This window comes from Cheilinus undulatus, linkage group 18 (genome assembly GCF_018320785.1).
Source record: "Cheilinus undulatus linkage group 18, ASM1832078v1, whole genome shotgun sequence".
NCBI classification, from domain to species: Eukaryota; Metazoa; Chordata; class Actinopteri; order Labriformes; family Labridae; genus Cheilinus; species Cheilinus undulatus.
The window spans coordinates 28,937,734-28,954,910 of NC_054882.1; the positions used below are offsets into that span (position 1 = coordinate 28,937,734).

The 17,177-nt window shown below is 40.6% G+C and overlaps 2 protein-coding genes across 3 annotated transcripts in view; both read right to left on the bottom strand.

Annotated features, from left to right (window-relative positions):
• Nucleotides 1–1,848: 1,848 nt before the first annotated feature.
• Nucleotides 1,849–8,110, bottom strand: LOC121526709 (kelch repeat and BTB domain-containing protein 11). The gene is made up of 2 exons (XM_041813404.1): nt 7,599–8,110; nt 1,849–7,016 (listed from the first exon to the last, which is right to left on the bottom strand). Exon 2 carries the CDS (start codon nt 6,922–6,924, stop codon nt 5,008–5,010), a length of 1,917 nt encoding a protein of 638 aa, XP_041669338.1. The 5' UTR covers nt 6,925–7,016; nt 7,599–8,110; the 3' UTR covers nt 1,849–5,007.
• Nucleotides 8,111–12,141: 4,031 nt separating this feature from the next.
• Nucleotides 12,142–17,177, bottom strand: part of arhgef10 (Rho guanine nucleotide exchange factor (GEF) 10) — a 72,672-nt gene continuing 67,636 nt past the window's right edge. For both annotated transcript variants that reach the window (XM_041812940.1, XM_041812939.1), the window contains 3 exons: nt 14,039–14,161; nt 13,103–13,616; nt 12,142–13,010 (listed from right to left, as the gene is read on the bottom strand). In XM_041812940.1, the coding sequence (XP_041668874.1) occupies nt 13,114–13,616; nt 14,039–14,161 (626 nt within the window). In that variant the 3' untranslated portion in view covers nt 12,142–13,010; nt 13,103–13,113. The remainder of the gene's footprint in view (nt 13,011–13,102; nt 13,617–14,038; nt 14,162–17,177) is intronic.

Below are 17,177 nucleotides of genomic sequence, written 5' to 3' on the forward strand. Positions count from 1 at the left end.
TGCAATGCCATATATAACACCCTTTTAAGTTATATGTTCATATTCTGCCATGCAGCACTTTGGTTTAACACTGATCCTCACATTATTTTACAATGACAGTCTATATGCATTGATCATGATATTTTAACAGTGTTCTTTAGAGCAGTTGTTCTCAACAGGTGGGTCAGGACCCAAAAGTGGTCTGTGGAGCTGTGCTCAGTCGTCTATGGAGTAAAATTGTTACAAAAAAGCCCATGATGTATGGAAGCCCTATGCAAATATGCATCCATACATTATATCTTACTCAGTTTTGTTGTAACAATATATACATATTGTTGTTTTTTCCAGACTCCAGCTCATCTATTTTGTTATGTTAGGGTAACAAAGCTGGACATTGTGCCAATTTCTCCAGATCCCCCCAAAACAACTGAAATGCATTCATTATCACAGCTTGACAGAGAAAGATATGCATGCATGTCCTCCATAGCTTTTGTAATATTACATTAATTAAATATATTTGTTTTTCCTGTCTCTATTTTCAGGACTTTGGGTTGTGATTTCTAATGGAGGTGGTGGTCCTGAGGCGAGATCCACTGCTTTAGATGGTAACTGTATTCAAGAAAAAAATTGATCCATTAAAGGGTGGAGAAATATTTGTTCATTACATGGTGTTTATTAATAGAAGAAAAAACCTAATCAGAGAGATTTAAAGTTGACTTATTAATCATTTGCTTCTACATGTATAGGTTTAATGTAGTTAGAGTTTCATGATCCTACAGATAGTTTCTCATTTTTGGTTTTCAGACCTAATATATGAGCTGAATGTTACTTCTGCAAAGAAATGTGTTGCAAAGTGTTCTGTATTTGATTTTAAAATAGTAGCAATAACTCCAAGAACGTCATTCAGCACACATTTTCTGAAAGGTGGAGAAAGAGAGAGTAGAAGGGAATGGATTTTTCTGGTATTTTAAGGGGACTGTGGATAGGCCAGGGGCACATGTTTTTGTTAGAAAAGCCTGAAAAAGTAATTTTTGCATAATATGTACCCTTTAAATCATAACCAAGTGTTTCTCATGAAGAAAGCAGCAGTTTGGGCTTGAGATGTAACAAAAGATGCCTGGTAATGAAAGGATAGAGACATGTCCTTCAAAATAAAAGCACATCAAAGATTTTTGCCACATATCTTTTCCAGGTACTACATCCTGGCCCAGTTACAAGGCTTTGCAACCCCCTTTTGTGTCCTGATCCACCAGTTGAGAGCCAAGGCTTGTTTTTGATATTAGACCCTTCTGCACCTTGAGTGAAGTTATCCACAAAGTTACTGACTTTCTGTCTGTGGCAGGGGTTGCTCTGCAAGAAAAGGTAGTGTATTTATTCCCATCACAGGGTGTTTCCCAGCCCTGTATTTGGCTCTTGGCTCCACTCTTACTTCAATACAAACAGGCAATCTTTAATAATTATGAAAAGTCCATTGCATTGAGTCAATAATCAAAGTCATTAAACTTAAAATTTACACTTGAGGTGAAAGGAAATAACATATTGTTGTGTTCAAATCTTTTTATATACAGTATCTCGTCACTGATATGAACCTTTATGGGCTTTTGCTATTTTATTTTTCAATCATACAGCAGCTAGATCTGCCTTTATTTAATTCCTATAAATGTTCAGTCAGTGTTCACAGTGGTCTTGACTTCAGTGTTGGTTATAAATCCACATTTTAGGTTTTGTGGACATATAAATGTCATGTGTTCACAACAGTATAAAACTTTGCAGTATATATCCACCAGATGGCAGCTTTGTTCCATTTTCTATAAGAAAATGCAGTGATCCTCCCCAGAACCAAAAACATGCACAGAAAACCAGATCATATTCAGACACAAAATATTTTATTTGAAGCACTTAGTCTTGACTGATATACATTATCCAACAGCTTATTTGTTAGCCATCTCCATTAGCCTTTAACAGGAAGCCAGTACTGAGCATTGCATCACTTTACCATCCATCACAGCAGCAGATCCACAACCAGCAAGTCCATCACAGCAGCAGATCCACAACCAGCAAGTCCATCAAAGCAGCAGATCCACAACCACCAAATCCATACAAAAATCACAAAAATACAGATGGCAGTGAGCAGGATTCAAAACCACATCCATGTCATCCTAGTCACATTGCCTTCTTGGAGACATTTCCACAAACTTTATCAAAAACAATTTGTTCCAAGAATATATCAGCATAACCCTCTTTACAAAACTCCCACTGTTTTATTGCAGCAGCAAAAATTGTTTTAAAGAAGGACATTTAGAGCAAAACTGTAACTAATGTGCTAAGATGCAGGAATAAGCTGGTTATTTAGTTTCATGGCAGCAGGTTATGTTTTTTTAAGAGACGTGACCATGACCTGCTGCAGAACTCTACTATCTGATTTGACCTTTGACCTAGAGGGTCACTGCAGTCAGTGAGGAAATCTACCAACAGCCAAACACAAGACTGCTTTTTCCTCAAACAGATAAGACATGAGTTAAGAGATGCATCTTTAATATGAGAGGCTGGATTTCCGGTGACTTCACAGAAAGTGCCTGTCAGCAAAAAATGCAATGTCCTTTCTGTTAGAAAAACAACTATAGTCTTCTAAATAAATGTGATGACATCAGAGGAATTCTATTTTTTATTAGAAACTTTATCCACTAGAACTTGAAAAAAGGTGATTACTATTATAGCTTTATTGCACTAAACTGCCTGGACTGTTATTTCTCTTTGGCAAATGTGCTATACTGTATGCAGGGCCAGTGACATCCATGAGTATGCATTATATATAAAAGATATTCTTATGTAAATCTAAAAATAAATGTCATGTAGTTTAATTTTCCAATTATTTCAAGTATTTTAAGAACTTGTTAGGAGATTATACATGATTGTTTTAAGCTTCTTGGAGATAGAATTTATTTTGAGGAAAAAAGGCACCCTGCCTTGCCTCTTTGTAAATGCTTTGCAAAGAAAATATCTGTTGTACATGATAAATATAGACTTTAGGTTTGACCTATATATACATGAGGCAGTGCAGATCAGAGTTGAGGTTCAGCTGCAACAATCTGTTGATATACAAAACAAGATTTTTCAAAAATAGTTTAAATCAGATTTGATTTTTCCAGCATGAAAGACTAAAATGTGCTGTTTCTGGTTACTCAAAAGAACATTTGATGTATTATTTATCATATAGGCTATATTATCAGCAAAAATATATACTATCCATCTCTGAGTCTTCCATTGCAAGTCTTCTTGAGGGAAATTACTTTCTTTTAGGGATGCACGATATTGGATTTTTCTTCAGATATCAGATGTGCAAATATTTCCAAACTAATTTTGTAGATACAGTTTCAAGGTTCTGCTTAAATCTTCATGGGCTAAATGTTCTCCTTATATGGTGAAGCAAGGGCCGGGCAATGCTTTTAGAATATTCAGTCATTATTTCTATCTTAATGTAAAACTACATTTTTTCCATTATTTATTACTCACGCCTGTTTTTAATGTGCTACCACCTGGTGGAAGCTGCAGAGCATTTGAAAGCTGTTTGCTAACCACCCTTAAATAACAAAAGAAGAATAGCAGTAATGTCTAGTTATACAACCGAGGTTGCTAAAAATCTAGCTTCATCCCTCTTAACTTAAAGACAATCCTCTTTATCTGAGCATGTTTATGTTAAGGATTAATTAAATTATTCTTTTAACCTAGAATTGTTGAGTAAAATGGATTGTTGCAGCTTGAGGAGGGTGAGTGCTGCAAGGGGTCAAATATGTTGGTAAAATGTAACCAGGATCACATGCAAAATTGAAGAGTGACTTACCAGATTACTTACAAATATAGTCTATGGTAGAAATGGCAGTCAGAACTGAAAAATTCAAGCACACTGATGTGATGAAAATCCTTTATTAAACACAGATGTCTATATGCATTTCAACTCACCCAAGTCTTCTTCAGGATCTGATGAAGACTTTCGGTGATTCAAAACGCATAGACATCCCTGTTTAATAAAGGATTTTTATCACATCAGAGTGCAGTGGATTTTCAGTTTTGACTGCCATTTCTATCATGGACTATTTCTGTGAATAATCTGGCAAGTGACTCTTCAGTATTTTGCTGTTTGAAATAGATTGTTTCTTAAGTTAAAATTAGCACAAAGCAATGTTAAATCTGTTAGCCTAATAAAGGCTATTTCCTCCAAGTGCTAGCTAATAAACCCAGAAGTACACCCCAGTCCTCCTTGTAGAATCTCTGAATTTTCTCCTGAGTGTCAGTCATTTTCTTCGATTTGCACATTCATGAATGATATGTATGGCCAATGCATTTGATGTAAATCCATGCATACATTTTCATAACTGCCCATACTGATAATTTACTTTTTAGACTTTTGATTTCCAATGCCAACAATACCCTGCATCCCTACTTTTTTAAAGCATCATCTGATGTTTTATATTCTATAATTTAATAAAGAAAACATTAGTTGCAGCCCTAGTTTTAAGAATACAGAAATCTTTCCCAGTTAGTTTCCCCTTGTAACGACTGTTGTATAGCATTACAGCAGTCCCAACTGTATGCTCTCGTTTGCATAGACCTTTATGTTCATAAGCGCACTAACTCTGCTTCCATCCTTCTTCATAAGTCATCAGTCAACTAGTTCATGTTTCCTAAATAAGATCTACTCTAACTATAAAAGTGCACCAAACCAAAGTGAACACAGTAAATACACAAAAATAACCTACAGTCACTGTCATCATGACATTATCTACGGTCGGATACAAATAAAGTTTTCATTAATTCAAAGCTAAAAAATTTTTTTTTCCATTTAAGGCTGCATACACATTAATTTGCCATGCAAATACACACATTCCACTGCAAGCAGGCGCTGACACACCGAGAGAGAGCTGACATTGAAGAGTGTAAATAAGGTTTTCTGCTTATTCCAGTTTTGCTATGACACATTTATTGAGTTATTCTGGATCGCACACAAACACACACACACACACTTCCACACTATGTAACTCTGTCAGGCTTTTCAGGCAAAGTGAGAACAAAAGGAAACAGAACGCCTTTGGCTTCCAGAGGCGCCCTAAGCGGCTCCTCCACAAAGTAGGCGTTCTCCTCCTCCACTACAAACTGAAGAGTCTGGCTTTTGTTCACACAGTAGATGCAGTTGCCGATAACGGCACACCTGAAGGGTAAATGACTTCCCAGCCTCTGTGATGCACAATCATGCCACATTTTCACTATGGTGTTGTACTTGAACACGTTGATCCCTTGCTCTTTGTTCACGTCGAAGCGGTAAATGAAGCTTTTCAGTGCCACCATGTCCGAGGACTTCTTCCTGCTGTTGTTGTACGGACACTCCTGCCACTCATCCCTCTTGGTGTCGTACTTCAGGAGACGGTAGAAGAGAGAGCCTCCTGAAACATAAAGTTCTCCACTGCATGTGGTGGCTTCATGAGCCACAGCGAAGGCTCCTTTAGGCAGAGGGGCCACTGTAGTCCATCTATCCATGCGGGGATCATATTTTTCCACTGTAAACAAACATTCCCCTCCGATGGCGTACAAGTAGCCATCCATGGATACAAGCTTTAGCTGGGCACGTGCTTGAATCAGAGGTCTGACCTCAGCCCAGCGGTTTGTTATTGGGTTGTAACAGAAGACCTTGTCTGAAACCTTGCCCTTGTCTCCATAGCCCTTTATCCCCCCTGCCACAAACAGGTAGTTGTACATGGTACAGATCCCACACCCTTTAGTGTTTATGTCCTCAGGCATTGCAGTCAAAGGTCTCCAGTCGTTTGCAGTTTCATTAAAGTAGTAAATCATATGATTCTCTTCTAGAGACCCCACAGACAACGGGCTCTGTGGTCTACTGCCGCATCGGCTCGGCGGTCTGCTCCCAACACGATCAAACACATCGTTGATCTCTGCCGCCATCAGCGTCTTCCTCCCCTCCATCCTCTTCTTCAGGATCAGATCCCGCTCAGATCCGGTCAGACGCCCGTACACAGCTGGGTCTTTTAGGATCTGTAAGAAATTGTCACTCATGAAAGCATAGGCTGTCTCCTTCAGTTCGCTGAGTCGCTGCTTTTTGGCGATGGTGAGGATCTCATAGCAGTTCTCTGCAGTGATCTGTGCAGACATAGAGTCCATGGCAGCCTGGACGGCACATGGGATCTGTAGGATTTTAGCCCCTGTGATAACATCTACTACATTATCCTTGGAAACATTCATTTTGGAAGTGTAAACATAATCTATCAACGTGGATAGAGTCTTGTAACTGACGCCCTTCACTTTGAGGATGTCTCGTGACAGCCGTGCTTTGAAGTAATCACTCTTTTCTGCCAGGACAGACTTGTGAGCATTGATCTTCTGCCCGCCCACTTCAATGACTAAATCAGGCTCCTTTTTAGTCATCTTGTTTTCCTGGTTGCTGTCTCTGCGAACAAAGTTCGATTCTAGGCCTGACCACTCGGTTTCCTTTTTGGCCTGACTGGGCGAGCATATGGTGGAATCTGCACTGTGAGACACTTTAGATCTTGCACCGTTATGGATTTCACTGCTTGTACAATTCTGTTGCACTGCAGAAATGTGATTGGTTCCAGCAGGGTCAGCATAAGAGGAGAGATCTGGAGCTCCCTTGGAATTTGGGATGGTGAAATTCTCAGTTCTCAGGATGCACGAGCCGTTACCCTGATGATGAGCCACGTGGTTATTCTCCATTGGTGTCCCATCCAACAGGTATTCCTTTTCAAACACAGGAGGGGGGCTGAAATCCTTGGTGTCCTTCAGGAATTCTTGAACATAACTAGGACAAGATTTCCCATCCTTGTCAGAAGGCGTGATAAGGTCAGGGTTAACCGCATGGAGGATGACATCAGCCTCCACAGTGATGGCGCCTCCTCCCTGCCTGCTGCCCTCGTTCATTTTTGGCGTACTCACTGCTGGTGGGAGACAGAGGGTCTGTGGATCATGCTGAGTGGGTGGACAAACTTGCTATTGCACTCGTCTCAATTTACCTACATGAAGAGAAAAACAAGGAGGAAATTATACAAGAAAGAGGAGCCTTAAAGCTGTAAGCACTTCTGTGCTCCCTAAGGGGCGCCCTTTCTCTAATAAAAAGAGCTTGGAAACTGAAATATAAAGGAAAAAATGACTTTGTGCTAGTATAATTCTCTCCTCTATAAATGGGGCATCAATGCAGTTGAAAAGGCTGCATCAGCACCAAACTTAAAATTAACTTTATATGTAGTTTAATCAAGACACAGAAACCCAACATGCTTCTTGTTGCTGTAAATGGCATGACCTACTGCAATAATCACCCAGTCTGTCCATTATTTGTGTTAATCTGGAGGCACAGAGAGCGCATGCGCAACTGCTGCTGAGCTGATGGAGGAATTAATCTCTAACATTACTGAGAAAGGGCGTTGTAATCACAGCATAACACTTGTTTTATACGTTATTTCTTAATGTCACTCAGAAAGGCGGTTTAGCCTCATGTCACATCTAAAAAATGTGGGAGTATTAACACAGAATTCATTTTAATCAAATTAGATGGACGTATAAGGGTTTAAGTCTATTGACTGTGTAATTTGACTTACCTGTCTATCCTCGTTGGAATTAAACAGCTAGGAAGCAGCAGTTACCCTGCCAGTCTCCCCACAAAGCTAGGTTACGTAAGGTAGTCGCAATCCTGATGAAGCAGCCGGGCTGTGCTCCCCTGGATGACTTTAATTCACCGATAACCGCAGCTGCTGCTTTATCCCACCCGTTTCCCTTTTATCCATCAAACCCCTCAGCTGTTGTCTCCTGCACTGTAGCCTTCCCTGGTTCAGACACGAAGGCGAGCTGCTCAAATAGCCACTCCAGGTCGTACCTTCTCCATATCAACCGACTGATTTCCTCCTGTGGAAGTGAAGATAACAGCCGCGCACGTTCAACGTCTTCTCCTCCTGGAAGCACGAGCCGTCCACCGCAGACAGGCTCACAGGAAAACCAGCACGCGGACCTGCCAGGACTGTGATTTTGTTGTCTTTTTTACAGTTGACTACAGTGAGGTGGTTGTCATTGATCTAAACCACGCCCCATCTGTCGGTATTAACCCTACACTCAACAGCGGGAGCACGAGGCTCCATCTGTTGTGCGCGCGCCTGATACTTCATACAGATGCGACATTCCTTTACGCATCACTCCCGTCCTGGGTACCACGATGGGTGGGGTGAGCATGGAGGGATCAGAGGATGAAATAAATGGGAAATCCCCATACATCCCTTACTGACATGACACAAACCCCGTTCGAGTACATTTTATCACAAAGGTGCAAACCCTAATGTAAACTAGGCCCACAATAGATAACACCTATTAGATTCATACAGCACACATTAAATAAAGTTAAAGCCCCCCACCCACACATGTGGAAACTCCTTAAAGGCAACAGGAAACCCTGCATATTAAAATACAGCCCTATTTTTTTAACATTAATGTATTTTATATGTATGTTGTACTAAGAAACACTATGTTTCACTATATTTCTACATTTAAAAACAATCAAAAATATGTAGGCTGTCACTGTTGTACAGCACTTTAGGTGAGATCTGTCAGAGTGGAAATAAATGCTAAAACTTTCACAATAAAATAAGATTAAACTTCCAGTTAAGGTTAGGGTTAAGGTAAAGGTTAGGCTACCAAAAGTTAAAAGTCAAAAACCTGACCTGCAAACCAAGTAACAAAACGTTTAATAAAGTTGACAAAACAGTCTGTTTACAGGAAAAAGCCTGTTGTCCATGAAAACACTCTAACACAGATAATGCTAAAGCTAGCGAAGATATTTTAGCTATGTAGAGAACATAGCTATGTCGGTAACATAGTCACATAACTAACATAGCTACATTAGATATGTAGATAATGTAGCTTTGATAGTTATGTAGATGATGTGGCTGCATAGGTAATGTAGCTGCATAACAATCATAGCTTAGGCTAAAGCTAACAAAGCTATGTAGCTAATGTAGCTAAATAATCAACCTAGCTAAAGAAACTACGTAATGTAGCTATGTAAGTAATGTAGCTACATAACCAACATATTTAAAGCTTAATCAAACAAAACTACATTAGCTACATTTGATTATGCTGTGACCTGTTTTAGAAGTAGTTTTGCAAACGGTGGCTTGCTTTGGCTTTGTTAGCCTTTAGCTTTAGCTAATATAGCTACTTAGGCTTATGTAGTAACTAAACTCTGTAGCTAGTTAGGCTATGTTAGCTTTAGCTAAAACTAATGGAGCTAAAGCAAGCCACCATTTGCATAAATAGTTCTAAAACAGGTGTACACATAATTTAGTCCAAGATTAGACCTCTTTTATTTTTGTTTTGTTAATGTTCTTTTGTCTGTAACGTTTGCAATTTGTAGTTATTAAAGGCTGTGTTAGTTTTAGCTAAAGCTAACAGAGCTAAAGTGAGCCACCATTTGTGTAAATAGTTCTAAAACAGGTCTATACAATATTTAGTCCGTGATTAGACCTCTTATCATTTTTTTTTGTTTTGTTAATGTTTTTTTTTTGTCTGTAATGTTTGCAATGTAGTCATTAATGAATGTAATTACCAGGCATGTATCATGAATCAAATTGAATTAAAATCATTTTAAAAAACCTTGTACCAGCATATTATGTCCCTTATGTTCCAACAGAGGCACTGTCTCACAGTAGTGGTCTGTGAGAGGGGGCGTTTGAGATCTGCGGTCTGCAGCCAGACCCCTTTTCAAATAGTTTCATCATACTTCTTCCCACATCTGTGCACTTGCCTCTATTTACATTACAGTAATTTCCTTCTTATTTCCCTCTTCAGACGGGTTAAAATGACTGAGAACTACCGCCTGGCAGTTAGATGCCTCAACAAAGTTTCTGATTTCTGGACAGTAAAAGTACAGTGGTGGGTCAGGAAGAAGGTATTTTCTATGCTACAAATGTTATAAACAAGGGCTGACCATGAGGCGGACCTTTGGCCTCCAAAATCTAATCAGTTCATCCTTAAATCTTCATGGACATCTGTGTGTAGTTTGAAGAAAATCCTTGTCTTATTGAGGTATCACATTCACGAGCAAGGGATGAGCACGAGTCATAGGATGCTGACCTTTCACAACCAAAATTTAACCAGTTTTTCTCTGAGTAAGGATGAATATTTGTGTAAAGTTTAAAGAAACTTCCTCAAAGTTTTTAAGGTTTTGTGTTCACAATCCGTTTTGACTATGGTAGACCTTTGTCATCCAAAATCTATTGAGCTCATCCTTGGGTCAGGGTAAACAAAGCTTGATGAAAATCTGTCAAAGTGTTTTTGAGATGTCAAGTTCACAAGGATGGTCTGGATGGATGGGCATACAGGTGGACAACCTGAAAACATCATGCCTCTGGCCTTGGTTATCACCAGCCTGAGGGCATAAAAAGTCTGTCACTTCATGGGAAACCAATGCAAAATCACTGCCTAAAGTATGTTGTACAACAGCAGCAAACTACATTTGTGTCTATTTTTTTCAAATGAAATCTAGTATATATATTTGTACAAAATACAAACAAGAGTTAATCTAATAAAGTCAACATTTGCCATGAAATATTTGAAGAGGGCTGTTTCTGCAGCACACTGACACCTACCCTGTGGCAGCATTTTCAGGCATTATAAATAAGTAATTTGCACTTAATGATAGGGGTAGTCAATCTTTATATTGATGATCTTGATGGCTTTTTTAGCTCATAAAGGGTTTGTCATATTAATTTCCATCTACTTCACAACCTCTTGAAAACTTAACACAGAAGCTTCAAGTATAAGACACTCTAAGCCCCTAGTAGAATTTGATATCAAAGCAAAACTATTAAAAAATCGATACAGATTCCATTACTATACTCTTAATTTTTAAAGCATGAGACATTTAATAAATTTTAGATTTGACAAAATTTCCCACTCTAAAATAAATTGCTATTTACACAGAGGCAAGTTTAACCTCAAGACAGTCTGGTAATGCTCAAGAAAATGAATCATACTTCTCTTTTGGAAATAATTCAACAGCACTTCTAACTAATGTATAAGCCTGGAGCAATCATCAAGCAGTTTAAGGCATATTTGTGTGGTAAGGCAGCAGTAATGTGTTTGGTATAGAAGGGCAGCCCTGGGATTGTTGTTTTTGTTGCTACTGCTATAATAGAGGCACCCAAGACATATGCCCTTAACACATAAAAAGGCCTGATTAGAAATAGCACAACCTCACAGGGCAGCGGTAACATCATCAGCAGCAGAGGCAGACATTTTTATCCAAGGTCTGTAACCTCTCTACCGTGGAGACTGCCTCCTGCAACAACTGGCCTTCAGATATAAAAATAGAGGGGGCGAAACCACAAAGGCATCAAAAAACTATCAGCCCTGTGAGATTAGAGAGCTGGAAGGTTTTAATGCCAGATATTCTGAGAGCAAAGACTGATATACAAAATGAGTTTTCTCCATGACAACCTCAGGGTCAGAGAGAAAACAAAAGACTTCTATTTGCAAAGTAATTGGCAACACCCAGACAGAATAACTGATAACAAGGTTACTGAGCTTGCACAGTGGGGCTGTGGCGTTGCTCTGTTTGTAGTTAACAAATAAGGGCTACTGAGGTAAAATATTATCATAGGGTTACGTCTGATTGTTAGTTACCACAATAAAAAACATCACGTCAGATAATATTTGGGATTGTAGCTGAGGAGCAACTCCAGCCTGAGATCAGCCTGTCTATTTTTGTAGGAACAGATAACATAGTGATACATGGTTGTGCAACAGTGAACGTGGGCGTTAGAAGAGAGAAAAAGCCTTGACCCTCTCTGTTCAGAAGTAGGAGAAATGAGCAACGAAAATCCCGGAAGAGCTGTATAAGACTCAGATCCTGCGGCCCCTCGGGCACATTGCTAGTCCCAGCATGCACTGATGGCTGCACACAAGGAGAGTGGAGAGCAAGGTTAGCTTGAGATGGGAGAAAACCCATGCTGACACTTTTGACCAATCTACAGAGAGATTCCCACAATGTTAATGTGTATTTCACAGGAGCAGTCATTAAAATGATGAATTTTGGAAGGATAAGGACTCCCACAAAATCTTAGAAAAAAGTTCAAATGATGCAAGCAAGGCTGGTCAATAAACGTTTATGAATATGTTAATACAAATAGCAGAGGTACAAACAAATAGTGACACATGTATAAAGCTTTTTGTGTGTTTTAAATATCTTTAAGTGAGAAACAAAGATGCATTAGGGGAAACAAAAATCTCTCCTTATGATAACAACTCTTACATCCCTTTTTGAATAGAAACCTGGCCAGCCAGAGCTTCTCATCGAGCCTTCTCCAACTGTTTCAGTCATTATTTCACCTCTTTAACCCCTAATTATCCAAAAGCTTGTCCAATAGCAAAATAGCTTGATTCCATACAAACGATGACACTTTCTCTGACCCCAGAACTCATACACATGTAATCCTGAGTTGTCGAACTTCATATTTACAACTCTGGCCTTTACAGATTATCTAAGATCAGGCTTAAACCTAAACCTGACCTTGATATTACTTTAATGTAACAGATTTAAAACCCCATCATTACCTTAGTCGTACTTCTTTTCAACACTGATTTAAATACTGCAGTCCTTTACAGTCACCTTTGATGGCACTAACACTGGAGAGAAATGTATTAACCATGTTACAGACAACAAAATACTTTATAGGAGGGGGAATTAGAGACTTTTCAGTGTTTTTAAACAATTATATCCTTAACAAGTACAGTATTTCCTTTCATTGGTCTGTAGGGCTTGTTTTCGCAGTAAAACATCATGATAGAGTGGTTATATGGATGTGGTTTTGTGGTAGTAAACATTAAAAAACATCATCAGAAAACTGTGGAAAAATTTTGATGCACTTCTGGTTTCAAACAGGCATTAAGTTTCTCTGATTGATCCCAAATGTTCCATGGAGTGTAACAACAAAACTCCTCCCGAGCAGCACTTTTGTTCAAACCTAAAAAAAACAAAAAACAAAGAGAATACATGTAAGATTTCTTTTAAAGAAAGAATTTAAATTCTATGTTAGCACAGAAAAAAGTTACCTACTTGCTTTTGTGTCACATGTTGAGTAAAGGTATCTGCCAGATCATGATGGTAGACGTGGTGTCCTCATGCCGAGACTGTTTGGTCTTTTTGTTAACCTTTCGGTGGCCCAAACCTCCAGACACCACCAGCAGGGAGCTGACGTCCACTTTGCTGGACCGACGACTCCGCTGGTGATGAGCGGGGTCATGGAGCATGTCATAAAGGGCCCCATCCTCTGGTCCGTGCTCCAACGAGCCTTGGGATGGGGCTAAGGAGCCGCAGGAGGAGGACAGGGAGTCCTGGAGAGCCATGGTGGTACAGCCCGCCTCTCCTAGCCACACACCTCGTCCCTGAGGAGGAGTCAGGGCAGATTCCGAAGGGGGGTGGCTGTTCTCCCCATCCTCTGTCTCTGTTGCTTGGACTGAAGTGGGAGGGTTGGAAGACTGAAGGCCAGAGAGCCGGTTGCACACTGCTGCAGCCACAGTGAGAAACTTCACTGGTCCGTTGTGAGCATGTAAAGACACCATACCCCGACCTGAAACACAGACAGTAAATTATTCACCCGGGGATTCTGAAACGCTTTAAGTAATGGTTCTCAATTGATGGGATGGGACCCAAAATACGGTCGCAGAGCTGTTTTCAGGGGGTTGGCCAGTGCCTGGAAAAAGCTCAATCAGATAGTTTATGATGTGTTTTTAAATGAATTGTTCTGTTTTTAATTGACTAACTAACTGGTGAACTCACTAACTTCCCAACAAAGAAAAAAGTAACTAACTCACTAACCAACTTAGCTTCTATCTGACTTACTCAGCCTCTTGGTTTGAAAAATCAAGCAGATTAAAGACTCCATAGAAGATTTTTAATTCCTTTTAGAAGAAATGTAGTACTTTGTTTAATCCAAACACCATAAAAGTTAATATAGCAAACTGAGAAAAGATATACAGGTTCTTATGTTACCTGTGACTTTGGGGATCCCCTGCAGTCTGGGGACAGAGAGGGCCACAGTCACCCCTAGGTTGGTCCCTACCAGCAGAAGACCATGACAGACCAGCAGACTGCTCACTGACACTCTCTGGTTCCCTGTGTGGAAAAACAGCATAGTGGTGGTGTGATCATGCAGAAGTTAGATTACAGTACAGTATAATACAGGTACAGTAACACCTCAGGTAATTCACAGTTGAAGATCCAAAGTGCTCCTGCAAACTAGAGCTCACTGTGAAACCAGAAAAAGCACAGTTAATGGACCAATTGAACACAGTGTGTAGGAGGATAGGAGGGAGTGTTTCTTTTTAGTGAGTAGGGGTATTTCTACCGCAACAATGTTCAGCGCTATTTGTCTCCAGGGCAACGTAAAGAGGAGCCTGAATAAAAGCAGCTCTTTTCAAGTGTCTGAGCACAGAAAAATGCCCCATTATGCGTACTTTTAGTCAAACAAACAAACACAAAGTGTTATGTAACAGAATGAGTGAAGCGTAATGCTGTAATTAAGCAAGGAGTTCTGCCTCTGTTGAAGCAACAACAGGACAATCAGAGGTGACCTTTTTCTTTCCCTCCCAGTCAGAATAATCACCGTGATGCCATTCTGCACTGTAAAAGCTCTGATTGTTGAGTTAAAAGCACCTTTCAACAAGGATGCAATAAAATCAGGCCTGCTGACATCTTGCTGTGTTAGGTGACTTATTATGTGGAGTTTGGCACTAAGACTCAGACGACTCCACATAGGAGCTTCGTCAGGAATAAACTGTGCAACAAATGGTATCTGGTGACACATTTTTATGACTGCTAGAAGAATCTGGGGTTTTTGCAAAAACAGGCTTTTTAGGCCTGCTATGTGGGAGGTGAGACTGTCATGAATCATTACTGCTCTAACAGCTTGACTTGAATTTCCTCCCTTAAAGTAATCCTCTTGGGCTTAGAAAAAATTACTGCCAGTCTCTCTGCCTGGCCCCCCTCACTCGAATTGACCCCGTGTATGGGGCACACACACACCAGACTGCCACACTTCCAGGAATCATGCCAGATAAGCAGGCAGGTACAGTTAAAGAGTGGCCCTTCATTCCTGCCCACATGTGCTTCTAATGAGGGCCCAGAGTTAGTAGAAACACACAGTCTGCCAGTCGGGGGCCTTGCTCAACTTCCTCCTTTCATAATATTTGGAGTTCCCCACCCAGAGGGTGAACTAAAATAAACCCCGAGTGAATGTCAACAGGGCCCAGCTCTAGGCCTGATCCTACACCCGAGTAACACTTTGATCTGCACTTAGTCCTGACAACCAACAGCAGGAGGGAGGGGCTAATCCCAAACACTACAATAATACGCAGTGTCAGCTGTTCAATAGGACTACAAAATAACTCAGATCAGCACAATGTGAAAAATGAGCGTTTCAGTTACCATATCAGGAATACACATTACCTCATATTTTATCAAAGGCATTAATATAATCACAAGGTTTTGTAGTTCCATGTCCGTGAATGAAATTAGCAGTAGTGATATTGCTAGGTGAATATTTTCCCATCCGATTAAATGCAAAATACAATTGTGTCTGTAGGTTTTCAGTTATCAGGTCATGGTTTTCCAACACTGATCAAGTGGCAACTGGACTGGTTACAACTTCTTGAAGATGTTCCCCTCTTCTACAAAAGGCTTCTTTAGAACTTAAGATTGTTGATAAATAGTTTAACCAATGTGTGATTCTGGCGCAGACAACAAAAGGATCCCAGTTTGACTGTTTGGCCGGCTATCATGGCTAGTGGCTTTTGAGTAAGTCTTAAGGTAGAGCAGATCTTTGGCTAGATGTTAGTGCTATTAACCAAGTTGATATAAAACATGTGCATACTGTAGTCTGAGTAATGTCACTAACTGGTTTCTGAAGCAGCATTTTGAAATCTATTAATGGTAGCCTCCATATTGGAAAAGCTGTCTCAATCAAGAAACAAGAACAGAGGTGGCGCTGTGGCCTCAAGCCTCCTCGAAAACACTGTTGATTATACACACTGTATGCAGAACTCTTAGGTTGAAAAAGTCAAATAAAAGAGTTAACTGCAGGATTTTTGCACCTCTCTATCAGCTTCAATTTTCAATTTCTGAGGTCAGGTATGGGAGCGTATGCTGGTCTTTGCCCCATCAACCGTAGTTCTGTACTGCTCTGGCTTTCTGATGGCCATCCTCCAGGTGTTCCCCAGGCCCATGCCTCAACTCTCGAGGTATCCTTCCAGCTGCCCCATCTACGATGCACACAGTCACCCTGGACCAGCCCATTGGGTCCTGGGCACCCTACATACAATGAGCTGCATCAGGCTGGGAAAGCATGTCAGGTGCCAGTAAGAGTGCAGCTTCTGTTCCTGTATCAGGCAGCTGACCCTTCCCATCCCTGCTCACCACACATGGTCTTGCCAAAAATACCCAACGATGCGCTGAGAGAAGCTGTCACAAAGAAGCCAGTCAGTGCCTCTGGCCATCAGTCAACATCCAGGCCTCACAACAGAGTATAGTAAGACCAGAAGGACCACGGACCAACAGACTCAGACTTCTGTCCACACGCAGATACCAGGCACGCCACACTGTCTTGCTCAGTGAACCCAATGCCCAAGTCCAAGTCTGGGGTTGATCTCAGCCATGCAGTCATTGGATCAATAGAATACACTGCCAAGGTAGGTGAACTGCTTCAAAACTACCACAAATTCACCATCCACAGACACAGATTTGATGGCAGCATCCAAGGCATCCTCAAAAGCCTCGATCTTTGTTTTGGCTCAGGAGACTTGCAATCCCATTGCTTCAGCCTCCTCACACAGCAAGTCAAGAGCCCTAACAAGGACATCGGCAGTCTGTGCAAAGGATCACAACATCATCAGCAAAGTCCAGATCAGTGATCTGGAATTCGCCAAAGGACACTCAACAGTTTGCTGCCCCTGTTACCCGCCCAAGTATCCAGTCCATACGGGTACTAAGGAGTGTTAAGGCTAGGACACACCCCTGCCTCACTCCAGAATCAACTGGGAAGAAGTCAGAGATTAAGCTATCATACTTTATTTTGAGGTTGCCACTTGAAGGCAATGTGCTAAGAATGGCAATATGTAGATGCCAATCTCAAGCA